The sequence below is a fragment of the Ambystoma mexicanum genome, chromosome 3q (assembly GCF_040938575.1).
Source record: "Ambystoma mexicanum isolate Mex_15411 chromosome 3q, UKY_AmexF1_1, whole genome shotgun sequence".
Classification (NCBI taxonomy): domain Eukaryota; kingdom Metazoa; phylum Chordata; class Amphibia; order Caudata; family Ambystomatidae; genus Ambystoma; species Ambystoma mexicanum.
Genome location: NC_090926.1, coordinates 589,624,599 through 589,642,727, shown reverse-complemented (window position 1 = coordinate 589,642,727; position 18,129 = coordinate 589,624,599). Strand labels below are relative to the sequence as shown.

The 18,129-nt window shown below is 45.8% G+C and overlaps 1 protein-coding gene across 2 annotated transcripts in view; it reads right to left on the bottom strand.

The window, feature by feature from the left end:
• XPNPEP3 (X-prolyl aminopeptidase 3) overlaps nucleotides 1–18,129 on the bottom strand; it is a 653,628-nt gene that overhangs the window by 596,370 nt on the left and 39,129 nt on the right. For both annotated transcript variants that reach the window (XM_069654420.1, XM_069654421.1), the window contains exons 2-3: nucleotides 8,589–8,708; nucleotides 7,779–8,183 (exon numbers count right to left, since the gene is read on the bottom strand). In XM_069654420.1, coding sequence (XP_069510521.1) covers nucleotides 7,779–8,183; nucleotides 8,589–8,708 — 525 coding nt within the window. The remainder of the gene's footprint in view (nucleotides 1–7,778; nucleotides 8,184–8,588; nucleotides 8,709–18,129) is intronic.

Here is an 18,129-nt window from a genome sequence, read left to right as displayed (position 1 = left end):
ACCACTGATTGTCAGATCATTGGTGTGGGCTCCCCACCCTCTGAGTGAGGCGTCCGTCACTACAGTTATGTCCGGCCATGGTTGCCAAAAAGATTCTCCTCTGGAGGATATTGTCTTTGCAAGCTCACCATAGCAGATCCTGAGCCACTGTAGTTGGGACTTGTAAAAGATCCGACATATCCCCCAAAAACTGTGACCATCGAGTCCTGAGGGCCCATTGAAGGGTTCCCATCCTCAATCTGGCCTCCGGCACCAGAAAAACACAGGATGCCATGAGGCAGAGCAACCTCTGAAAATCGAAGGCCGCCAGATGTTGGGCATTCTGAAACTTTGTTACCATCTGCAGAATGTGGTGAGCTCTCTCCTCGGGAGGCGAGGCTTTGCCCGAGGAAGTATCCAGGACTGCTCCGATGAATTGGAGCATTTGGAGTGGAATCATTTGTGACTTCTTGTAATTGAGTGAGAAGCCCAGTCTGTGCACGAAGCGGCAGGTCATGGTCAGATGTTCCTGGGCTCATTCGGGTGAACTTGCCCTGATTAACCAATCGTCCAGGTAAAGGTAGATGTGAATCCCCCCTCTCCCTAGACTCGCTGCCACCACAGCCATCAGCTTGGTGAAAACCCTTGGGGTGGAGGTGAGCCCAAATGGCAGAACTCTAAACTGATCATGAGAGCCACCAATCGTGAACCTCAGGTACTTTCTGTGCTTGAGATGGAATGGCACATGAGATTAAGCATCCTGAAGGTCCAATGAAACCAACCATTCTTGGAGTTGGAGAGCCTGAAGGATCTGAGAAAGGGTCACCATCTTGAACTTGTCCTTCCTGAGGAATTTGTTCAAATTTCTAAAGTCCAAGATGGGTCTCAATCCCCCGTCCTTCTTGGAAATGAGAAAATAATGGGACTACCAACCCTTGTTCCTCTCAGCTACAGGTACATGTTCTATTGCACCTTTCTCTAGCAGGGTTACGATCTCCTGCACAAGGAGCTGGTCTGGAATTTTGATAGAGCTGGCTCCCGGTGGATGGTTCGAAGGCCTTTTTTGAAATGGAAGATAGTAACCATGTGCCACTGTTTCTAGAGCTCTGGCATCTGAAGTAATGCCTTGACATTCCTTCAGATACCGAGTGATCCTGCCTCCCACCGGGGTCTTGTGGGTCAAGGCCTCAGAGTTGCTTTGCAGCGGCTGTAGCAGCGGCTGAGGGGACAGTTGCCGCTGTTGGGGCTGATCCAACACCCTTTCCTCTTCCACCACAAGGGCATTTTCTTTGTGGTCCTTTTTGATTGGCCTGTCCTTTCCCTCTCCCAAATGAGGAGCAGAATCGAAAAGGACGGTTCCTCCAGGAAGATGTTGTAGGAGTGTTGTTGAAGCTGTTTTATAGTGGCGCTAAGTGATTTAGCCGCTGCTTTCGAGGTCTGCAACTTTTCTAAACTTTTGTCTGCCTTGCTGCCAAACAACCACAAGCCATCAAAAGGCATATTGAGTAATCTGGATTGCACATCCGGTGCAAAACCTGACTTCCTCAGCCATGCAAATCTGCGCAGGACTGTGCTAGACGCCATGGACCTGCTTATGCTGTCAGCAGTGTCCAATCCTGATTGGAGGCATTCTCCGATTGCAAGGAAACATTTCCGTTCCTCGTCTTCAGGAATGTGTTCAGCCGCTAACGTCATACAATCCCACAGGGTGTAAGTGAACCTTGCAAGGGTGCAAGTTACATTCGTTGATTTGAATGCCATGCTGTCCGATGAAAAAAAACCTTCCGGGCGCAAGCATCAATCCTTTTGTCATCCCTATCCGGGGGATCGAAGGGTAGGCCGAATGTCTAGTAGATGTGGCCGCCTGCACCACTAAGCTATCGAGCGAGGGATGTTTTGCTAGATATTCTGGGTCAAAAGAGGAAGGCCTGTACTTCCCTACACATTTTTTATTTATAGCTGGGCCAGAATCTGGGGTTTCCCATGTGGCAATGGCCCTTTTTTGCAATGCTTTATGAAAGGGGAGGACAGGGTCCTTTTGAGGGCCTTCATTAAGGATGTCCGTCATGTTGTCTTGATCAAAATTAGGGGAATTAGTGTTCCATCCCTCAAACTCAATGACTATTAATCAAATTTCTGTACCCCGAGGCTGCATGATCTGCAGGGTCAGGTCTATCCAAATCTGTTTCATGAGAAGTATCCAGGCCACTGGTTGTTTGTAGGCATTCACACAGGTCAGCCATCTTAAATCTAGGGTCTATTAATTCCTCAGGGACATCTTTAGTGCCAAATTTCACTCGAGTCGGAGGAATGCCCTCTTCAGAGTATTGCTCCTCATAAATGGACGACATAGACCTGAAAAAGTCTTGTCTAGGTTGTGGTTGGTATATCTTTCTAGGTGACTCAATAGGCATCGACCACGGCTTCGACAAAAGTGTCGACTTTGGCGCCGAAATTAAAGTTGGCCTTGACAATAGCGTCGAAGGCGTCAATGTCATTGCCGCTGGCTTCGACAACGTCGAAGGAGCCTTCGATACAGTCAAGGAAGGCATCGACTTCGAGAGCGCCATCGATAGATGTGAAGCATCCTTCAACAGCGGGTGGATTTCCGACACCATCTTGATAGTCGTCACCTCTGATTTATTCACCGTAAGGTCTGATCTTTCTTTACGAGGTGTCGTGGAAATTTCTTCCGACGACAGCCTCAACGACTTGTCGGATTTCGCGCATTTGGTCTTTGACCTCCTCCTGTCACTTCTGGAGTGAGATGGGGCATGGTCTCCACGCGGCTTTTTCGAGGTGGTCTGGGCCGTGTACTCGAAAATGTTAAATCATTGAAGCCCTGAAGGCCTCCCATGTTTTAGGGGAATCATGTTTTGAAGGGTATGAGATGACCCTTGTGTCAGCCGAAGAGGAAGAGGACGAAGGAGAACGGTGTTGTCTTTTCTTCGATTTTTTAGTCTAAGAAGAGGAAGATTTCCTCGAACAACTTCTCTGTCTCGATTTCCTTGACCTATGTCGGGATTTTTCACTCTATTCTCTCAAATCTTTTTTTCTTTCTCGAAGAAGACTGAGGATTCTTCCCCCACTGCCAGTTTACCTCTACGTTCCTTAAGAGCCTTGCTGGTCATAGCATGACAGGAACCGCACTTGTCGACCAGACGGTCAGGGCCCAAATACCAGATGAATTTTCATTGGGGGGTTGGGGGGGGGTCGGTGATCAACCTCTTCTTCCCGCACTTCTGACATTCCTTAAAGCCACTTTTGGGCGTGGAAGGATTCAATGAGGAAGACATTATGCAGAAAACTGAAGCGCCGTTTTTGTGACACGAAGCAGAGCCATTGGAAAAACAGAACTGAAGCCAACTGGCGCGGCTCGAGCCCTTTATACTGCGGATGACGTTGACGCTCGACGGCAGCCCTCGAGGGACATCGACACCGCGACCTTGAGCACAGTGCCCTAAAGATTTCTGAAGCAGCAAAGCTGGAAGATACGAATATCTAAGATGAGGAATACGTGGGAGGACACAATCCATTCGAAGAGCATTGCTCTCAACAGAAATGTAAAAGAATTTGGTGGACATATAAAGGAGGAAAGGGCCAACGAATATGGTACAACTAGAAAGCAAGACAGCAAGAATTTCGACGAGGCCCAGGAAAAAAGGTAATGTTTTCTTTTCAACTCATCTGAGATTACCATATTTTCTGATGGTGTTCAGCACTATCGGGTAAAGAGCGGGTGGGTGGGATTATGGCAAAACTGAATGCATGCCAAATAGACAAACAATACATCTTTTGGAACCAAAAGTCTGCAAGAGTAGGGATTAGTAAAAGAAACGGGGGTGAGGAGGTTGAGATCAAGATGAGGTGAAAAGTGAAGTATCTGCACTTGGAGCAGATCAGCTCTAAACTGCACAAGATTTAACTTTGGGTTTGGAGGATGTGAGTGTGGTACACAGAGATACATAATCTTTGATTCCTTTTGTTGACAAAACAGAATATGGTCCTCAGGTTAAGGAGTCACGCATGCGGTTCTTTGGTCCTTGGGTTGCTGGGAGGAGTGTGTAGACTGAAAAGTGTCAGCCACTGAAAATGCAGAACACTAAAAGTGGACACAACCCACACAAACTGAGGGCTACCTATTTCTGAGGTTGTTGGTGTGTCGCTTACTAAGTGTAAGTATGCACTGCACTTATCTCTCCTATGTTGAGAAATGTATTTGTAAACAACCCAATAGTTTAAAAATAAAATGCCTCTATTCTGGAAACTTTTCTCTACCTTAATTTCCAATTTCTCTGTATCACTGAAACTTGTCTCTGCCCTTCTGATTCTGTTACTCCTGCCTCTTTTTTCACATCTCTTACAGCCTTCTCTCAATCACTCCACCTAATACTTTGTGGTGGCGGAATGGCCATTCTCTACCACCACTTCTGATATTCCATTTCATTTCTTCCTGACCCATTAACCTTTCGTTCTTAGAGTACCACAATGCTGCTTTTTCTAAACCTTATTCTATTATCATTCTTATTGTATATTGCCCTCCTAGGACTTTAACTTAAATCAGAAGATCCAGATATTCTTAAATCCACCATTTCATTTTCGACTCCCACATTTTCTCTTCGTAGGAGTGTTCAATCTCTATCTCTTCTGTATGCACTCATTCTTTCCCATCCTCCCTCTCTAGAATCATACAATCTTAGGCTTTTGCCCTCCTCTCCCACTCACGTCTCAGGATCTATTGTCGATTTAATTTTCTACTCTATTTCTGCCTCTTCTCCCCATCTGTCTCCCCTTTTTATTCCTCTAATCCAAATCTTCTTTCTTTTTTTTTCTTTAAATCCCCACCTGTCCTGCTTCCGGATTCTCTCCTCTTCATTCTTCGTTCTCTGTTACTCGTTGCAATCTTAAGGACATTAATTCAAACTTTCATCCCTATCCTCTCATCTTCCTTCTCTCTCTTCTTACTCCCTTCTGATTACCTCCATGAACTCCTCTATTACCACTACTCTTGATTCTCTCTATCCACACACATCTTTCACACCTTCTCGTAAATCCCCCAAAGCCTGGCTTTATCCACAGCTTTGCTCTCTCCGCACCTCCCTTAGACGTGCTGAGCGAAGTTGGAGGAAATCCATTCAACCGCTGACCGCGACCATCATTCCTATAGTCACTCTGAGTATGACACTGCTCTTAGCTGCTAAAAAAAAAAAATAAAACACTATTTCTCTGACCTCATTATCTCTCCTATTTGCCTCACTCTCGTCAACTCTTACTACTAACTAACCACTTTCTTTTTCCTCCCTCTCCTGATCAGTCCTCCACTCCGTCTTCCCCAGACCTCGATTTTTACTTCACTCTACTAATAAAGTCCTGCAACATCCTTTCATCTTTATCTTCTTCCACTCTCTCCTCTCACCTCTTGTCCTCCTCTCCCTGTCTGTTCCTCAACCCTCCATTGTTCGTCTTACCAATTTGTACACATCTCTCTGCACCGCACACATCCTACTGTATCTCCAGATGATCCTCTGCCTGCCTCTCATTCCTCGTCTATCCTTCCTGTAATCTTTATCATAGAGCCATTTTTTATTTTTCTCTTTCTACTGCCAGTTTTCCTTCTAACTTTAAGCATGCTACTATTATTCCCATCTTGAAAACAACCCTTCCTTGACTCATCTCTACCTTCCAGCTACCGCCCTATTTCTGTACTTCATTTTCTCTCAAAACTGTTATAACGCATCTTCTTCTCTCAAATCTCCAACTTTTTGCACTCTCACTCCTTGCTTCCTCTCTATGAATCTGGACTCTGCCCGATGCATTCTATTGAGCCAGCCTTGCTTTTGTCACTAAATCTCTACCTTCTGCACATCACTTACTTAGTCTTCGATTCTTGAACTTCATGATCTTTTGGCAGCTTTTGACACTCTTGATCACACTCCTTTACTGTCCACACTTTCGTCCATGGGTTTCTCTGGTACCGTTTTCTCTTGGTTTACCTCTCATCTATTTAACTGTTCTTTTTCAGTATCTTGGGCCGGTACTTGTTTCTCTCCCCACCCTCTAAATGTAGGAGTTCTCCAAGGCTCAGTCCTAAGACCACTACTTTTTTCTCTTTATGCTACCCATCTTTCTGCTGTCATCGCTAAATTTGGGTTTTCTTACCATTTTTATGCTGATGACTCTCAGATCTTTCCATCGTCCTCTGACTTTTCTGACAATCTTCATTCTTCTTGCTCTATTTGTCTACACAACATTAAATGATGGATGCACTCTATGCATTTACATTGCATGCAATCATGACGTTAACTTTGATTCCTCTCTAACCTTTTCTTCCCACATCGCTAATATTTCTCAGAGTTCTCGCTATCAGCTCTTCAATATTCGCAAAATCTGATCTGTCCCTTCTAGATCTGCTGTCAACATTCTTGTTTCTGCACTTGTATTCCCTTGTCTTTTACTGCTCTTCCCTGCTTATGGGTGTCCCTGCCTTCCACCTTTCTCCTCATCGCTCTATATATAACTATTCTGTCTATCATTTTCTCCCCCCCCACCCTTCCATTTCTGTTGCTCTTCCATCTCTGATACCTTTGAGTCGTGAGTTCTTTTCATTATATTTAAAGCTCTTCATGGCCCTGTCCCACCTTATCTTTCCTCACTAATCTCTATTTCCCTCCTCGGGCTCTTTGCTCCCAATCTCTTTCTCTACTCTGTCTACTCGACGAGACCACCACGCTGGCAGTCCTGCTTCCATTCATTCATTGATTCTGCACCTCAATATTGGAATTCTCTTTCCATTTGTTCTTTATTCTCTTCGTCTGTTCCATGCTCATTTAAAGACTCATCTGATTGCCTCTCCAGGTCAAATGTAACTTATTACATTTCTTTTTATCATTTCACTTTTTATTGTACTTTTTATTTTCATTGTACAGTGCTTAATAAATACAAATAAAAAAAAGAAATCAATACAAATACAAATCTATCACAAAAAAGGAGTGTAAAAGAACAAACAATTTGGGGTGGAGGAGGTGGAAGGGGATTATGCCACATATGGTGCACTTTTTGCTTTTGGCTGCCAGGGCGTGTCTCACCATAAGGTGAAAAAAACAGGTTACCCATTGAAGAAATGTGGGCCCTCAAAGCGAGGTAAATTTACGAAATGGAAAACTTGACTGAAATCTTGCATGATGTACTCCCATCCAGAGAAGCAGAAGAGAGCCCTTTTCTGCGAAAATATGGTTCATCCCCAGCAGGGTAGGCAATGGCCCCCTGTGACATCTCACCGTTTGCATTGAGTGGTTTGGGAAGTCCCTGTCAAATAGAATGTACATGATGTTGCAGCCCAGTCACGATATTTGGTTAACCATTTGCTGCTGGGAGAGGGAGGGTGTGGGATAGGGAGGGGCAGTGGTAGGGAAACAGGGGGAGAGAGTTGAAACAAAACTGAAAACGCTTTTGCACTATTCATTATTGAATTAATGCCCTCTCCAGTTGAGGGGGCAGTTTGTTAAAATTACATGCAGAAGAATAAAGAATAAAAAAAATAAACAAACAAACAAATTATGTTTCTTAGAGCTCTCAGAAAGAGAGCAGGGACAGAGAATGTAATTCTTTCAGATACAGAAAAGGGAGTGAGAAAAGAAGGCTGAGAAGACATGTTGGTGCCAGGTCTTTAAGTGTGGCATGAAAAGGGAGCCAAATATGTATGTTTGCAGACATGCTAGGTCGTTTCTGACAGCTAACTTCTGTACCTAGCTTGCACCCATATTTCCCCCCCAAAACTGAAAGATACATGGTTAACCTACCTTGCAGCTTGGGTAGGTAGTGTTTAAACTCCTCTGTGCTGTAGGACTCATCCACCCCTGTAAGTGCCGTGGCCCCATCAGTGCCTGAACGCGGCCCATCCCACAACTCTCTTCGCTGGTCCCGTTTGGGCACAAAGAGTATGGCTTTGTGGGCTGGGAGGGCTCGGCCAGGCAAGCTCTGCAGCAGCAGTATGCTGTCTGGCTCCTGGAAGCCAGAAAGGTACAGGAAGTTAGTGTCCTGATGAAAAGGGAATGGTATATCATTGGTCATGTAGAAGGTGGGGTTGGACAAGAGGATCACTGCATGCTCAGTCTCAACACCAACTGCCTCTTTCTGTATCAACGACATCAGCTTGTGCCTCCGCAGAGCGTATTCAATCTGCGTCAGTCCAGGCGTCACATCACCTGGAGAAAAAAAGGAAAATATTTTGATAATGAAGTAGCTGGAAGGGACCGTAGGCGTCCTTTTTACCACCCCTGCTCAGATTCAATGTCTCTGTGCTACTGATCCTGGTGCTTGATCTACTTTATCAGACTATAAAGTTTGAAACAATCACCTAAATAATCATGTCCCATCCTTGCCATGGGGCATTTAATTCTGTACTACTTGGCCCAGGGATTTAGATACCTCCTGGATCCTCATATCTAGTCTCACACTGCAGTTCAATGATCATCCCCGTCTGTGGAGGCATTGGGACTGCAGAGATGTTGTTCTACAACTTTGACAGACCGTTCGTTTCAGCTGTCCCCACACCTCCTGACCAGTCCTATTGTGTGTGTATGGACAACCCAAGGTGGTGATGGGCCTACCTGGAGCAAGGCGGTGCGGGTGGGTGAAGTGACTGGGCTGGCCAAGGTACCGGTTGGGCAACTTCTTCATCAGTGCAGGGTTGAGGCAGATTGTCCTTCGTGGACCGGTGACAGTGCCATCTGCAGAGACAAAGAGAGGCAACTTTATTCTCAGTGAGAGCTCACTTTAGTTCCCATTTGCATGCTTGCCTGCGGCTCTGGTCCTCCAATCATCAACCAGCTCCAATTTTCCTCTTGTCAGCTGATTTCTCCCCTTCACTGACCTTGGCATTTCCCCTTAATCCCATTGACCTTGCTTTGACCTTCCACCCAGGTTTGGCTCTCTACATAGCTCAGGTTTTGCAACTGTGACCTAGCTCACTCTACTCATAGCAGTAGGCTATCCACAAGATTCCATAATCAGCTCAGAGTAGACAGTTATTGCAGCACCACGATTGTCCTCAATCAGTAATATGTTCACATCATTTCCTCATCCCAGGCATAACATGTTTATATCCTTACCACACAATTAATATGCTATTACGCTATTATTCTGACCTCTACGTTATTGCTGTGCACATATTACTTTTCACGATTATTACAATAGACATCAAATTACCTAATCCTTTTATTAAAATGCTAATTTATATAATTCTGTCAAATTATACGCTTATATAATTGACACTTATTAATAACGTGATATCATGATCACTGTGCATCATTAAAATGGCAATTTTATTCTACTGCCTCACAATTAATTTGCTTCAATTCTGTATTTATTGAGCACACATTTGTAACCCGCTCATTAATTTAGCGTCACCTCAACGCCCTGGGCAGAGGGCTTGGGGACAGGAAGAGGGGGTCGGAATTATGCAGTATTTTATGGGTGATACAGAGAACCTTGAATTATTGATCCAAAACGTTTTCATATGCTTATTTCATGCTCAACCTATTTGTACTATATTGGCTTTAAAAAGATGAAAGGCTGAACTGGGGCGGGTTGAAATTGAACAGCTTCTCGAAAATCTGATGGTAGGCAACAGTTTAAACACCTGATTGATGTGGCCAAACTGCTAAATAACCTTACTCGCTAGCTGATTTTATTGCTACTTAGGCTAGGAATCCAACAAGGATTTAACTTACAAACCATCCTTATGTGCTGTGGAATATCAGGATTTAAATGTAAGGGTACCTGGCAAAGCCCTGAAAGACCCACGTAGGTAAACCGGAATAAACAAAACACAATTTTTCAGGGTGAGAGGTCCCTCTACTCCCAAATCTCAGAATGTATACATGTGACTACATATACATTGTTTCACAATGGTATATTTTAATAATCGTGAGATAGAGTACCAAGGGGTATTCTGAAGAAACAATACAAATGAGTATGATTCCATTTCTCCAGTGTCACGCAAATGACACTCTTTACCAATTGAGGGTCCACAGACACTCATTGGTTTTCTACAGCACAGCAAAATGGCTGTTCGGTTCCTGTATTCAGTATGGACCGGTCTTACCTTGGCTATGGATTAACCCTTGATACTCTGGGACTACTATCATTTCACCACACGTCCTGATGAAGGCTTGCTCACCTAGCTGCACTTTACAGCTGTTTTAAGCCAAAACACTGTTGTGTCGACGACTTCACATGAAGAGTGTACAGTTCAAACACTTGTTATTGTGATCTTTTTATATTATGTTAATGATTGTTGATTTCTGTTTTCATTGCACAACTGCTCCGTTAATCATTTTGTGCTGTTGTACGTTTGTACATTAAGATCCTCTTTTTGCGTGGATCATACTCATTTGTATTGTTTCTTCAGAATACCCCTTGGTACTCCATCTCAAGATTATTAAAATATACCATTGTGAAACAATGTATATGTAGTCACATGTATACATTCTGAGATTTGGGAGTAGAGGGACCTCTCACCCTGAAAAATTGTGTTTTGTTTATTCTGTGGAATATCAGGCCATTGATATGATATAGTGACTGGTTGGGAGGTGTGGAAGAAGGATATCTCCATCTGGACGAGCACACGGTTATTCATAACAGCTCGCAATGATTAAAAAGCATATATTCACATCTCCAGTTAATGTGCATTTTGTCACTATGCTTATGTTATTACCTTTCTAATCATTTTACTGCCTCCTTTACCAGCATACTCACATATTCAGAACTAACTGCTAATCTACTTCTTGATGCACTACATACCCTAGTAAGGGCTGTTCTTTGGCTGCTCGACCAACCCTAGATGAGCTAAGGACACTTGAGGGTGGCCAAACCTTGCTTAGTGAGAGATGTCTCCCATCCAGCACTCCAACCAGCAGCACAGATCACACAACCATTACTCCAAGCATCTGAGACAGCTCAAGTGTTTTTATTGATGGTGTAAAGGGCCCTATGGTCGACCCCCTCTCTCTCGTCTGTTAAAGCACCTCCTCCCTAACACAGACGTTCCTAGACCCAGGTTAGTATATAGTCAATGTTAACACCTACTATCAAAAATCTGCCTTATACTGAATGCAAGGACCTAAAGGCAGGTTGCCTCTTCTAACTAGACTCCCTAAGGAACCTCCTAAATCAGTCACTACTCTAGCCAGTGGTAAGTGTTCTACAGGTGTATGGATCTTGCCTTGCAGACACTCTGCTTGATTCGGTCTTTGCTTAATTCGGTCTTCCATTTACTACACACACATTCTTTTCTCCCTCTCCTTATCTCTCACTACTATCCTTCAACTCCTCCTACTACTACTCCCTTTTCTCTTCGTGCCTTCTACGCCTCGCCCCTTTGTTTACTCCCGTCTCCTCCACACTACTCCAACTCTGCCCACCTCAGTTACATGCACATCATTTCACTCCTGACACTATGTCACCAAGCCACACCTGCCACACTAGCATGCAGACTTACATTGCAATCCCACCTGCACTCACTGACCAATAGCTCACCTTCTCCAGAAACAGCCTCCCAACTGTGCTGCTCCTGCTGGTCTCTTGGTCTGGTACCTACGCCTCATCTGACCTTATAGGAATATAAGAATTTTCCCTAATTACACTTACACCAGAATAAAAACACTCCTCTAGGGAAATAAAGCCCAAAGTCTATCTTCCAAGGATAATAAGTTTAATCTTACAAAGTGAGGATGGTAGCAAAGAACTCTGCTGCCTGAACGGTCTTCTTCTGTCCCTCTTCTGTTCCTTTTTCCTGCCACAGTAGTCCCAGGCAGGGGTTTATATAGCCCAGTCTTGCGGTAGTAGCGTCACTGGATACAGGCCTCGGCTTCATCCCAATCCATCCTGCTTCCCTTCAAAGGATGCTCCAAAGCCTTCCTTTCTTCATTGTCCGCAGTTTCTGTTAGAACATGCTGCTCTACATTTTGCTACCTTACATAGAAACACACTGCAGCTTTGCACACTTTTACAAACCTTGAGGCCTAACCCAGGAAAATCTAAACATATATAAACCATTTTCATTCATTCTATCCATATTCCACACATTCTACTCATATTATCTGAGCCCCTTAATACTCATAATCTGTCCCATTTCTGCATTTTGTGCACCGAGCATGTGATCCCATTTTAGCCTGCATGGGCCCTTTGACAGACAGACGGCTGGTGAGTGAATTTGTGCTGCCAGTGCTAGCAAACCGCACGGAAGCCTGTAGTTCCTTTTTTTTAAAACTCTTTTTATTGAATTTACAACAAGAAAACCAAAAATCTAAACCAGAACCACCCCCTCCCCCAGCTCCCCATGAGGCACATCCGCTCAGCTTCCAGCCCATTACTTCCATATACCAGTAATTAAAGCTCATTGCAGATCCAACAGTTTTAAACGTTGTGGGAACCAGACTACCCAAAAATCGCCCTTGAGAAAAGCCAGGATTTCTCCCCAGTCATTTGCAAAGTTGTGAACGTTGTCGTTCATGGCGTATGTCGCCCATTTGAGTGCAATGATCTCCCAAATCTTACAAAAGCCAGTCCTGCATCCTAGGTATCTCTGCGCAATCAACAGTATGGCAGCCAATGTCAGGAATACCCTTGCTTTCTCACGAGCTCTAGGTTCCCCTCCTGTGGAGCTTTCCCTCAACCCAAACAAAATCTGCTCCGGTGTTCGGGCCTCCCCAGGGCCAAAGGCCTGCTCTTGCGCCCTCTGAATTTCTTGCCAGAAGGGCCCAATTTTCGGGCACCACCATCATATGTGTTCTGCCGTGCCAATCATCCCACATCCCCTTAAGCAGTCCCCTAAGACACCAGGGTATATATTTTGCAATCAGGCCAGAGTGTAATGCCAGCCTAATAGGATCTTATACCAAGGTTCTTGCAGCTGGGATGCTCTAGCCAATTTGGGAATCTTTCTCCACAACCTTTCCCTCTCCTCCCTGCCCATCTCTCTCCCCAATGCCTCCTCCCCTCTGCTCGTGTAGGGCCGCTGCTGCCTGTCAGCTGCGTTGTCCAATATCTTGTATAAGTTTGAAATTAAGCCCTTGGACCCATCATTTGATAGGAGGAATTTTTCGAATTGCATTGTCTCCTTGTTTGCTGCTCCCTTGTTCCCAGGGTTCAATACCCAATGTCTTAGTTGCGCATACCGGAGTCTTTCTCCATCCTTTACCCCGAATTCCCTTTTACAGTCCACAAAGGATAATATTTCCCCCCCTCCAAACATGTCTCCCAGCCACCTACATCCCCCATTCTGCCATTATGTAAATGCCCCCTTCTCCATCCCTGGAGTGAAGTCCCCATTATTAAAGATGAGCGTGAAGGGGGACAGAAACGTTATCACCTTGGTTCTCACTAGCTTGTCCCAATTGTCCGCTACCAGTATGGTCACCGAACTCTTATATAAATGCATTGGTCTGCTATGTTTCGGCAACCACAGGACTTCTACCAGATTACGATGCGTTACTGCCCTGTCCATTTTAACCCACAGCTTATTTTGTCCCATTTCCCCCTTATTGGAGTCATTCTCTAATCACCCTCAACTGCGTGGCTTCATAGTACTGTTGGAAGTTCGGTACCGCCATTCCCCCCCCCCCCCACCCTCCTGTTTGGATGCCTGCAGCAAATACCTACTAATCGTCGCTCTTTTCCCTTTCCAAATGAATTTGTTAGTTAGGGCTTTTAACTCCCTTAATAAGTTTGCTGGCACCTCTTGGGGTATTGCTTGGAATAGGTACAACAACCTTGGAACAGTGATCATTTTCACTGCTGCTAAGCGACCCAACCAAGAGCCCCGGAGGGTCCTCCACCTGTGGAAATCCCGCTTGCTGTCCTTTAACAATGGTGGATAATTGGCCCCATACCAACCTCCCCGAGTTTCGCCGTAATCTTCACCCCCAGGTATCTGATTCCCCCTGGACTCCATACAAACAGGGTGCTTGCCCTCAGAGCTTCCTGTTCCCCTGCCTTCAAGGTTAGGCTTATTATCTCTGATTTATTGACATTCACCCTAAGGCCAAATGCCTCTCCAAACTTTTCCAAAAGGGTGCTACACGCCCAAATAGATTCAATGGGTGTCGTCAGAGTAAGGAGCATGTCATCTGCAAAAGCCGCTTTGTGCCCCAAACGCCCCTCACTCTTTCCGCCTCGCTTATCGCCTGTAAAAGGGGCTCTAAGTACAGTGCGTACAGCATCGGGGAAAGCGGGCATCCCTGATTTGTCCCTCTGCTCAGCCTAAATGGCCTAGAGAGGGTGCCGTTCGCCGCCACTCTCGCCAATGGTGTCTGATAGTCTGCCCGCACCATTGTCAAGAATTCTCCCTCTATACCCATCTGCTGCAGTGCCTGGAAGAGGAAGGACCACTCCACGCGGTCCAACGCCTTTTCAGCGTCCAACGCTAATAAGACAGCGGGAGTGTCAGTTTTATTAACCTTTTCCACCAGGTGTGCCACTCGCCGAATATTGTCCGTCTGCCTACCCCAGATAAAACCTGTCTGATCTGGATGGACCAGATTGGGGAGACACGCTTCTAGCCCGTTTGCTATAATCTTTGTGTACATCTTAGCGTCGACATTTATCAACCCTATAGTTGATAAGATGTCCTCAACTCTGGGTCCTTCTTGGGCTTGAGGATAAGGGTTAGCTTAGCCTCCTCCATGGACGTGGCTATCCTACCTGTTGATCTGAAAGTATTGAAGAGGGACGTCATATGTGGGATAAAGGTGTTTGCAAATGTTTTGTAGAAGGCAGCGGAGTAGCCGTCTGGGCCTGGGGCCTTGTTTGGCGGCAGGTTCCCTATTACTCTTCTTACTTCGTCCTCCGAAATGTCCCGATTAAGAGCCCCTTGTTCCTCCCTCCCGACCTTATGGAGCTGCACCCCCTTCAGAAAATCTGCCTGCCTGTGTCGCTGGGGGTTTTGTGATGTGCAAAGGGATTCATAGAATTCTGCTAGGGCTTCCTGGATGTCCCCGGAGCGTGTGACCCGCTCCCCCGTTGTAGTTTTTAAAGCCGCGATTGCATACTTCGACGTCGCACCCCGCAGTAGACGTGCCAGGAGCCCATCTGCCCCATTTGCTTTGGCGTAAAATTTTTGAGGCACTGAGAGTAGCGCTCCCTCTGCCTTTTTAGTACGAAGGACCTAAAGTTGCCCCAACGCTCTCCTATATTCCCTCATGGCTTTCCTAGATGGGGTGGATCCTGCCTTTTGTCTAGCCACCTCAACCTCTTCCTCGAGTTGCCTCTCCATCGCCCTCATTTGTTTCAGCCTCTGTGCTGACGCAGCTATTAACTCCTCTTGGATTGTGGCTTTAAAAGGCGTCCGACCTTGTTTCCTACCCCGTAGTGTCATGATCCACAGAACACGCCCCTTTTGGACCTCATGGTCCTCGTCACAACGGGGCTTGCACTCCTTGATACTCCCAACATGGCCGTCTAACGTGCAACATCTTCCTTGTCCTTACGTCAGACGTAGCGTATTTACAAATAGGCCGCGGGCCCGCGCGTCTCAATGCTACTGCAAACATCGACTAGACGTGCGCTCTGTAGTTCGCTACACTGTTGTCCTTGTTCCTGGACCTCCTAATTCCATTCCCATTACCCTCTTCCTTCCTCCTTGTTTCCCGGACTCGTGTGTTGTGTGCTTACCCTCTTGGTTCCTGGATCCCGGAGTGTCTGAATCCTGGAGCTCTAAACGCACGCTGGAGCCAGAAGAGGCTCGCGCGAGCTTATACAAGACCAGGTACGTGCGTAAGACACCGCCCAAGAAATCCTACAAGGATCGCTCCCAGGTGAGAAAGCGGGAATTCCGTTACCGTTTGAGACGACAAACGACCGAAATTGAAGCCGACATGGAAGCGGCTGTTCAGGATCTCATGCGTGGCATGCAAGAACTAACGACCGAGGTACAAAATTTGAAGGCGGAAAACGCTGCACTCAAACAATTAGTTCTATCCCGTGATTCTACCACAAAGGAAAGCGTATTGCTGGGCGGCATTGTTGACAAATACGATGGGTCGGCAAAAACCCTTCGTGGATTCCTCGATTCTTGTTTGGTTCACTGTACTTTTAAGCACTACTACTTTTCAAACCCTAGGGCTAAGGTTGGCGTCATAATTTCACACCTTTCCGGAATGCTCTAACTTGGGCTACGCCCTTAGTCAATTCTGGTGATGCCCTCCTGGATGACTACGACGGTTTCATACAAGCCGTTAAAAACATGTTTGACCGTCCTTAGCAGGTCTATAGTGCCGAGGAGCGCCTGCTAGACTTTCATCAAGGATCCCAGGATATGCTTACGTATGTAACCCGATTCAAGCAAATTGACCAAGGAAGCTGACTGGTCTCCTGAAGCAAGTTTTACACTTTTCAGAAGGGGACTGAATGAGGAGATCAAAGATGCATTGGCCAGAGTGGCTCGCCCAAGCTCGTTACAGTCCCTTTTGGACCTTGCCATGCAAATAGTTTTTCGTATCCAGGAAAGAAAGGCAGAAAAAAGGAAATCCAAAGTACCCCCCCAAAGGCATCCTTCGAGATTACATCCAAGACTGACACAAATCCAGGGTCAGCTACTGAACCAGAACCTATGCAGATAGGAGCCTTCCGTGGACCCATATCCCCACAAGAAAGGATGAGAAGGATTCATACAGGGCCATGCATGTACTGTGCCTCGGATAAACGCCTGGTTAGAGAAAGCCCTCTAGCCCCTCCTCGGCGTTCGGGAAACGCCAGCTCCCAATCCTAGATGGAGCAAGGCTTCGGGAGAGAGACGTTTGCTCCACGTCTATTTCATCCTTGAACTCTCCTGGACAAAACAGCCTAGTGATTGTACAGGCCCTTCTATCGCCATCCAAGAAGAAGACCTACTCCATTTTGGCCTTGGTTGAATGCGGAGCTATGGGAGTATTCATTGATCAAGATTGGGTTACGTGTCACCACATTCCATACGAGACACGAAGTACCATGCAACAGGTGGAAGCGATCGATGGAAGACCCCTCACTTCAGGGCCTATAAGCCTGCAGACTAAAGAGATCCAACTTTCAATAAATCATCACCAAGAGCTGATCAGATTTGATATCATTAAGTCTGCTCATTATCCCATGGTCCTGGGTATGCCCTGGTTACAGAATCATAATCCTTATATCAACTCGGCAGCAGGATCCTCATTTCTTGGATCTGAGTTTTGTATGTCTCACTGTCTATTCCTGGAACCATCCGTGACACCTTCCAAAGAACCATCAATAGATCACCAAGTTCCACTCATGGTTTCCAATATCGTATTGGTTCCAAAGGCCTATCAGAGTTATGCTGATGTGTTCTCAACTGCCATAGTCCAGGCTCTACCCCCTCACAGACCTGAAGACTGCGCCATAGACACAGAAACCTCAGCAGCGATTCCCTTTGGGAGAATGTTCATCCTATCTGAACCTGAAAAGAGAGCCCTACGAGAATACTTGGATACCAACCTTGAAAATGGCACCATAAGACCATCGAAATCCCCAGCTTGAGCCTCACTGTTTTTTGTTCCCAAGAAGGACACCAAGGAACTTAGACCTTGCCTCGATTATCGTGGATTAAATCAATGCACCTTCAAGGACTGCTACCCTTTACCCTTGATCTCGGATATCCTGGAAGCGGTGAGAGGAGCTGTAATCTTCACGAAACTGGATCTCAGGGGTGCCTATCATCTGAGCAGTATCAGGGAAGGAGACGAATGGAAAACAGCCTTTCGAACACCCTTTGGACACTTCGAATATCTGGTAATGTCCTTTGGACTTGCTAATGCCCCTGCTGTCTTTCAACGTTTCATGGATAGGGTGTTCTCCGATATGCTGTTCATCTTCGTCTACCTGGACTATATCCTGATCTATTCCAAGGACCTTCTAAGGCACGAAGAACATGTTAAGGCTGTTTTACAAGGACTACGTGAACATAGACTCCTAGACAAACCCGAGAAATGCCTGTTTAGTCAGACCTCTGTTCATTACCTAGGATTTGTCCTTAGTCCAGAAAGAATTGGTATGGATCAGTCAAAGGTAAAAGCCATATTATCCTGGCCGGCTCCCACTTCTGTGAAACAAGTTCAATCCTTCCTGGGGCTAGCCAATTTCTACCGGAAGTTCATA